General features: G+C 40.8%; 1 protein-coding gene across 1 annotated transcript in view; it reads right to left on the bottom strand.

Annotated features, from left to right (window-relative positions):
- Nucleotides 1-407: 407 nt before the first annotated feature.
- Nucleotides 408-9,373, bottom strand: part of LOC126356146 (keratin, type I cytoskeletal 9-like) — a 113,748-nt gene continuing 104,782 nt past the window's right edge. The window contains exon 7 of the mRNA XM_050006887.1: nt 408-891. Coding sequence (XP_049862844.1) covers nt 688-891 — 204 coding nt within the window. The 3' untranslated portion in view covers nt 408-687. The remainder of the gene's footprint in view (nt 892-9,373) is intronic.

The following is a 9,373-nucleotide window of genomic DNA, read 5'->3' as shown; positions in this document are numbered from 1 at the left end:
CATTCTTGTTCAGAAACAGTCTTTTCGTTACACAAGAATTACCAAGCGAATGAGGAAAGTTTAGTGCCTAAAGTTCTGTGAATGCGGATATCATTACCGAGGGAGCAGTAGCTCGGATTGAAGAGTATCCGGGAAGCCATAGCACTTTCGAGGAAGTCATCCTTTCATTCGAGTGAATCGCTTGGATAAAACGTGGAAAACTTAAATCTGGATGGCCACATGAGGACGTGAAATTATGTTCTTTTACAAGTACCAATATAAGTGAAATGCCTTAACCACAGTTTAACTTCACTTAGAGCTAGCTAATTTGTCACATTGAGACGAAGTGCAGTTAGACATCCTGAAGACAGAGTGAAACACAACGTACATTACAGTTGGTGTCATGTAGGATAAATAAAAATAATATCTCACTTTTAATTTTTATTAATAAATGGTACACGAATACTGCCAAAATTAAGTACTTATGTAATTGATAAAAGAGCTATTGGCTGTCACATATTATGCCAAAGAATGTGAATAACAAATATTCAGTTATTCAACAATGTTAATTTTAGCAAATGGATTTTCTCCTGCGCGCCATCAGATGTGTCTGTGGATGTTGAAGATACTGTGTTCCAAAGCTCTGAGGCGTGACTGCTCCAAAGAGTGTAACGCCGGGTTGCGCGCAGAAAACTTGATGTCTGCCACCTACGGGTCGTGCACCGTCTTGTAGGTGACCTTTCCGTTGTCGTTGACGCCGACGGTGGCCGTCTTGAAGCTGGTCTTCTTGCCGTTGACGTCGCTGCTGCCGCTGGAGCTCGACGTGAACACGCCGAACGAGTTACCGGCTGGCGGAGAGATGTCGCCGCCGAACCGGGAAGACAGCCCCGTGTCAGGGAACAGGCTCGCCATCTGCAACACGACGCAACGTTGTGTTGATTGCTTCACAATTAGGATTCACATATATACTGAAAACCTTTGTAGGCATACTGCCATCATCGCTTTCAGACGCCAGCGAGTGTTTCCACGTCAATGTCTGGATTTTCACAAGCACGGTATCCAACAACTTGTCAACAGAAGTGCTTCGTGCAGGTGTCCAAGCGCTACCGCTGGTTTCAGCTAAGGAGCGAGGCGTCGACAGTGAAGAAGCGGAAATATTTCAGTATGAAAGTGAAACGTTTCATAGTTGCCAACCCAGAGACAGGACCATACGCGTAGGGGCTTTTGGCTCGTTTCTCCAAAATATAGTGGTGGATTTCCGATCCCTCTGTAAAACGTAATTAAAAAAGAAAAAGTTGCCAAACTGTATACATTTTAAACATTGTATACGTCTCTCACCATTGTGTACGGAAAGTTGGCCTATATGGACCTATTTCAGAGGCGAAATGGAGTGCAGTAGGAAAGTATTTTAGTCACTGTCTGGAGAGGTATGTGACAGAGGAAATACTGATTTGTTTGCTGTTTAGGGCTCCTTGTGCCAACGAGTTCCTTCCTCCTAAGGTACAAATTTCGCACGAAAGTAACACAGATTCGTGAATGCGCTTTATTAAACAATCATTTGCAAATGCGGTATTTACTTGTAGCAAAGAATGTAAATTAAACTGAGGTTGTTGCAATACAACGCAATGATTAGAACAAAAATGGCCACTGTTGAGGAGACCCCGAAGCTAGCCATAATCTGAATAGAAGAAAATCATCGTACAGTGCTCCCAACTGGGCTGACATGCGACGACCGAAACCTGGGAGTATGGTATATTTGTAATGTTTTGGAAGATGAAAGGTGACTTTAAGTGCCCCTACATTTTTTTCAGATCTTGTCATGTTGAAAACCTGTGTTACACTAATTTTTAAATCGCTTTCTTGAAAGAAAAGGAACAGGTTGCACTATATTTTTTCCTCTCTCCTTGGAGCTAGGGGGGGGGGGGGGGGGGGGCAGCGCTTTCCTCTTGCCCAGATTAAAGATATGGGAGTGGGAGGGGGGGGTTGGAATATCAGTCAACTTTTAGCGCTGCTACTGTAATCGGGCAGGTAGGTTAGAAAATTTAAAAAGGGAAATGGATAGGTTAAAGTTGGATATAGTGGGAATTAGTGAAGTTCGGTGGCAGGAGGAACAAGACTTCAGGTCAGGTGAATACAGGGTTATAAATACAAAATAAAATAGGGGTAATGCAGGAGTAGGTTTAATAATGAATAAAAAAACTGAAGTGTGGGTAAGCTACTACAAACAGCATAGTGAACATATAAGATGAACATCAACAAAAATAAAACGAGGATAATGGAATGTAGTCGAATTAAATCGGGCGCTGCTGACGGAATTAGATTAGGAAATGAGGCACTTAAAGTAGTAAAGGAGTTTTGCTATTTGGGGAGCAAAATAACTGATGATGGTCGAAGTACAGAGGATATAAAATGTAGACTGGCAATGGCAAGGAAAGAGTTTCTGAAGAAGAGAAATTTGTTAACATCGAGTATTTTCTGAAAGAATTTGTATGGAGTGTAGCCATGTATGGAAGTGAAACATGGACAATAAATAGTTTGGACAAGAAGAGAATAGAAGTTTTCGAAATGTGGTGCTACAGAAGAATGTTGAAGATTAGGTGGGTAGATCACGTAACTAAAAAGGAGATATTGAAGAGTATTGGGGAGAAGAGAAGTTTGTGGCACAACTTGACTAGAAGAAGGGATAGGTTGGTAGGACATGTCCTGAGGCATCAAGGGATCACAAATTTATCATTGGAGGGCAGCGTGGAGGGTAAAAATCGTAGAGTGAGACCAAGAGATGAATACACTAAGCAGATTCAGAAGGATGTAGGTTGCAGTAGGTACTGGGATATGAAGGAGATTGCACAAGATAGATTAGCATGGACAGCTGCATCAAACCAGTCTCAGGACTGAAGACCACAACAACAACAACTGTAATCTTTGCACCATTGTTACTTTCACAATTACGTTCTTAACTTCCGAAGCGGCGACTGTATTTCTGTCTTTGTTGTGTGTTCACATGTTGAAAAAGAATAACAGCTTGCGTGGATCAGTTGAATTAGTTTAACCTTAACATAAAAGAGATAAGAAATTAAAAATAAAAACCAAAAATGAGTCTTTTCTTTTCAGTCACCTCCAGTGAAGAAGAACTGGAAATAGTGCGCCATTTTCAGAAGAAAGACTCCTTTTCGATGCGTCTGTTGGCGCCTTCAGTAGGAATCAGAAAGACAGGTACTGCTGCACATGGCGTAGAGACTAACGGCAGGAAGCTTCCCTAATAACACTGTGAATATTCTGTTTGAAAACAGTGACCGTTCAGTGCAAAAAAAAAAAAATGTTAATAAAGGGGAAACGTTACTATTCAAATGGTTCAAATGGCTCTGAGCACTATGGGACTTAACATCTGTGGTCATCAGTGCCCTAGAACTTAGAACTACTTAAACCTAACTAACCTAAGGACATCACACACACACCCATGCCCGAGGCAGGATTCGAACCTGCGACCGCGTAGCAGTCGCGGGGTTCCGGACTGAGCGCCTACATTACTATTCAATACGTGATTTTTTTCCATCAGTCTAGCAATTTGTTGCGGCTGTAGCGACTTTCAGGATGAACGTACGACTTTTCGCATGTCGTACAGGGGCATATTCGAAAATGAGTTGACAACACTGAAACGTATACTGACGTCGAATACCCTTATGAACGAATTATGCACCGACGACTGCAAATCATTTTTATTGTACTAGCTCTTCAGAGCATGGGAACAACACGTGTAGCAAGTGCAGTCCATTGGCAGGCGTTAATAACTGAGCGGATTATGCTAAAAGAACGTAGCTCCAGTCTTCGGTACACTGAAAGAAATCATTTTAAGATTCATAGTTCTAAGTTACGTGAAAATTTTCTTTCTGAATATGCTCCATAGTGGTTATCAGGGCAACATACGAGTATGGATTTTCACTCAGTAATACTGTATATATTCCTGATCTCGTTGCACAGGTTTCATTGTTGGAGCTACCTCTTGCCGCAAATCAGATTTTATTCCTACTTTTATTAAACAGATGTTATAAGAAAATACAATCTAGACTAATAACAACTGTAAGGCATAGAGCCAAACACCACTAATAATAACTGTGCCGTGAAGGGGTGGGAATGCCCTTTTAGAAATTCCATTGTTGGAGTTACCTGATGCCGCAAATCAGATTTTAAAAATAGTTCAAATGGCTCTGAGCACTATGGGACTTAAATTCTGAGGTCATCAGTACCCTAGAACTTAGAACTACTTAAACCTAGCTAACCTAAGGACATCACAAACATCCATGCTCGAGGCAGGATTCGAACCTGGGACCGTAGCGGTCACGCGGTTCCAGACTGTAGCGCCTAGAACCGCTCGGCCACCCCGGCCGGCAAATCAGATTTTGTTATTACTTTTATTAAACAGATGTTATAAGAAAGTACAATCTAGAATAATAATAACTGTGCCGTGAAGGAATGGGAATGCCTTTTTAGAAATTCTTTTTTTTGTTATTTCAGAAGCGAACAGATTACAGAGTATTGAGAAATCCTTAGACTAACATTCTCTCTTCTCCGCTGATCTCGACTGATACGAATGAAGCCTCCTAAAGAAAGGCCTTGTGCTCACTTTTCACCCCCACCTGATTAAAATTATCTACTAGAAACACTGTTTCATGATCTGTAAGTTTACCGGTACATTTCTACCTACACACAACAATTCGGCGTAATTTATGTATTTACACTTACTGTTTCTTTTTCGTCTTGTCTTCAGTAATTCACCGTTTCCTTAGTTTTGTAGCGTTGTACTAAGTTTTAAAACTTACGGATTCTTTCCGAATGGGAATGCGATGGCTGTTTCACCATCTTCAGTAGAAGTGGTTTCTTCCCCGTCAGTTAGTTCGAATAAATCTCTTGATCCAGCGCTAAATCGTCTTTTATCTTCCGAATCAGTCATTCTTTCAACAATACACTATTCTGGTTGTTTGAACCAAAAACACAAGATGCGACTGAGAAAGATTCCGTTCTTTGTGAGATTGCTGCGTAGCATTCTTGTAAATAAACCAGTTCAGTAACCTGATGCGATATTTTTGAGGTAAGTCATGACCCGCCAATTTCTTTAAACGAACCAACGTTTCGGACAGTTCCCAACTCTTCAGTAAGAAGCGAACCACCGAGTGAAGCAAGACCTTTCTAGGACAGACCGAAAGAGCTTTCGTTCCATCACAAGACGGGTACTTCAAACACTCCAAGAATAGAGCTACCTCCTTTTTGCAGCAAGCCCTTTAATTTCTACCCACTGAATCCCCGTAAGCCGCCTCGGAAAATGTGTATTAAAGACAGTAGAAAGGAAGCTAGTTTTGCAGCATAACTATCGGAAAATTTAATATGCCTTGGAAGGAAAGTGTCTGTTAGCGATATGAGATGATATGTTAAATACCAACTCGTGGTATGTACCTCCAAAAGTTAGGTTCGTAGTATTACTGACGCAGGAACTCTGTGGTTTGTTCTTGATACCGGCTGATGTAACAGCAGACGGGAAGTAATTAGTGACATTGATGCACAATGGTACTGTGATGCATTAGCAGCACAAAAATGATAGAATCGCTTCCTGGCCTCTGTGGTAGGACATCAGGTATGAATAGCATGCGACACGAAAAGGACGCCAGGGATGACCTTAGATTTTTGTAGAGCGCTTTATTCAGTCTCTGGCGCTGTTTAAAGCGCAGTATGTATAGTAAGACAAAGCGGTCTCATCGCAAAACTTCCGCGGTTGGAACGCTCCATATGTTTACAAACAAAAACTGCAGTTCAGTACATTAGCCACATGCTGCCTTTCGGTTTTGACGATCTATTTGTAACTGTACCGCGGACTTTTTCGGTCAAGTGTATAAAAATGAAATGATCTTATGGCATTCATTGGCTGGGATATCGCCTAAGGGGTTCGGCCGCCGTATTGCAAGTCTTTTTAGTTGACGCTCTTTCGGCGACTTACATGTCAATGATGGTGAAGGAAACACTGCCCTGCCGGACCCCGTTTCGTGGTTGGCGGTAAAATTACCGCTGCGCTACGGAGGAGGACATATCGACTGTATAAACATCACTTACTGGAGATGAAATTTGGCAGTAGATCAGAAAGTGTACTATGTTCAGGATTCAGCTCTATTGCACAACACTTAACTTGGATCCTCCGAAGCAAATTCCGATTTGATCTTAGGTAGCACATAACATGCTTGGCAACACGGCTAAAATCGGCCATTGACGTAGTTATTGCGTTTCGACCGCAGATATTTATCGTACAACATAGATACGCAGTATGTATTGGTTCAAATGGCTCTGAGCGATGTGGGACTTAACATCTATGATCATCAGTCCCCTTGAACTTAGAACTACTTAAACCTAACTAACGTAAGGACATCACACAACACCTAGTCATCACGAGGCAGAGAAAATCCGTGACCCCGCCGGGAATCGAACCCGGGAACCCGAGCGTGTGAAGCGAGAACGCTACCGCATGACCACGAGCTGTGGACGCAGTATGTATTATCGAAGGTCTGGTGCAATAACCATGGGAGCAAGTAAACAGCAAAAGGGCCCATAGTCTAACTTTTCTCAATACGAGAAAGATTTGCTGCTGGAAATGGTGTTGGGCCAGTAGGAAGATTTAATTTAGTGAAAAAAAGAAGAAAAATACAGATAATGTCAGTGTGGCCAACACGGTAAAGGCAAGGCGAGAAGTTGCTGTTGACTTTTACTGTCTCGTAAGGCTGATACCTTAGGGACAACTGTGCAAGCTGTTGCTATGTCTGCTTTGAACAGATCATAAACCACTATCTGCAGCGTCCCTGTATCGTAAAATCCTAAGGGGTTAACAGCAACTTGCACATTGCAATCAGTGGTTGGTTTCTTTTGATTGGTTTTATCAGATAGTCTCTGAGCCTTAGTCCCAACTGCTCTACAGTACTTTTCTCCAAACGAAATCTCAGCTTGAGGGGTTATTTAACTCTAAGAGTGGGTTCAAGGAACGTGCGGGGAGCTCGTTGGGTCTCGTCATCGTCACCCTCTGTGTCCACATCTGAATGCTCAGATATTGGTAAATTAAACGAGAGGAAACAATGTAATTCACATCGAGTAGGATTATTGCACACAGAATGTGCCCCCTCAGAAAAGGAAGAGTATCGTATGATTTCAGTGGCATCGAATGACATGGTAATGCTATTATAATTATTTTTACGACCAATAATGCAGAGGAAGTGCTAACAAACGGAAACATTTCAAGAACTGACATGGGTTCGAACAAGCGATCGTTTGCTTTGTAGTGTACAACACAACCTCTGTGCCAGAGAAACGAATGAAACAGAGTTATGTTACTAGTATTTTCAACATACTTTCTTATGTTCTGTTTATCGACGCCCGTGGATTCTCATAGCAGTTTAAGGATGTGTTCGGTAGTTAACAATTTAATACGAATTACGTAGTTACTGCTACTCGAGCCGAAAGGGAACATACATAAGTGATGTTGAACCGTTACTGGCTGCCTTCAAAATTACCACAATTAACCGTTCACTGCAGATATTTCGAATTTTCCTTTCTTGCTCAGCTGCTAAGTGTCTATAAAATGCCTTTGAACTAATCACATGAATTACAATTCGTCTCCCGAGAACTCTTATGAGATTGATCATTAAGTACATTGGTAGCCGGTAATTTCCTTAACCTAACCTTCCAGATGGAAAAAAGTACGTTGAACATCAGCGGCATGGAAATGCCGTATAATCATTTATTTACTTGCCATTTTTAGTGTTAATCACAACTTTTTTATTATTTCAATTGGTATCTGCTAAAAACAAAAGCGATGAATCGTAGTGCCATTACACAATAAACTGACGATTAGAGCTGAACCTGACTTTAAACCGCGGATTTCCGCCGGTCAAATACGACCTCACTTCACAGTGATGTGATTAGGATTAACGTTTATATAATGCATATTTTCAGGTTAAGTTTGATGGAAGATCATTTTCTCTTTTAACATAAGTTTAAATGCTTTATACAATCGGCCCTCTGAAGGTCTCGCTGTATTGTGGTACAACATACAATGCGTGGTTTTTATATGCAATGAAAAGGGCGGCAATATGTTTATGTTGACCTCTATTCCAATTTTCTGTACAGGTTCCGGAACTCTTGGAACAGAGGTGATGCAGAACCTTTTTTGATATGTGTGAATATGAAATCAGTGGACAAATTGAGTATTGCCTTTTTTTAGTCGGTAGCATCCACTTGCCGGCTATATTACTACTTAAATAATTATTGAGATCACCGTGAAGTGTTATGACGTGATGGTAAAATTGGAGTAGCAGTACAGCAAACACAAATTACAGTGTAAAAATGAAACTAAATTTATCTGCTAATGTGAGCATGGTCGAGTCTGACCATTGTTAGGAAGTGTACTACTTAAGAAATCAAAAAGCGAAGTAAATGGTATGAACTTCTAACTTTCAAAGCAATCTTTTCACTTAAAACTGAAGAAATTTAATATTCCTAAGGAAAAGAGTGCGATTTCGTTTTAGGTAAGAGAGGGAAGTACAACCGGTTACATTATGTAAGCAGTAAACCATAGTCATATACGTATCTGTTGATTTTAAACACTTCTTCCTTGGATTTTTACCTTTGTTGCCTCCGATATTCACAGCCGTTATCCTCAGATTTTCAGCACCTTATTCCTCTTTACATGGAAGATCTTTTATCGGTCGAAAATTATCATGAAGACCTCTGTGTTTCTTCAGTTACTATGTATAAACTGGCAGGTTTAAGTTCTTTTTGGTTTCACTTCCCTAAATTACTTAAGATAAATGCCACAATGATACCTTGAAAAAGGCAAGCTTCTCGATTCGAATCCCGAAGCTGCACATAATTTTAACCTACTTGGAAGTTTCAACCCTATTCCATACACCGTACAGTGAATGGGCGACATATCAGACGAACGTGCAGGACGGGTAAGCAGAGGTACTTGTCACTGCTATGCATCTGATGCCTCTGAAAAGGATTGTAATCAGTGTGTGTAACCATTCTGAATATGGTGGTTAACACGAAAACTACCCAAAGAAGAGAGTTGCTTAGCGAGCAATGAAGAGATACGTGTTGGGAAAACAAGTAAATCGGTGGAAAAAGATAGACTAGTAAACGTAATAATGTCTGTAATGCAAATGAAATTGAAGTGGATGGGTCATAAACGAGGGATACGAATATACTTTTAATTATCACAAAGATAACTTCATGCAATGCGTTTGAAAATCAAGAACCGATCCATATTGATTCCAAGATATACTGAATTACTCATATAAACGGGGCAGTCAGATGGATACGAGACAGATGGTAAAATGTAAACTGTTAATAATTTCAGAAGATA

The sequence above is a fragment of the Schistocerca gregaria genome, chromosome 1 (genome assembly GCF_023897955.1).
Source record: "Schistocerca gregaria isolate iqSchGreg1 chromosome 1, iqSchGreg1.2, whole genome shotgun sequence".
Lineage (NCBI taxonomy): Eukaryota > Metazoa > Arthropoda > Insecta > Orthoptera > Acrididae > Schistocerca > Schistocerca gregaria.
This window is presented reverse-complemented; position numbering and strand designations above follow the sequence as displayed.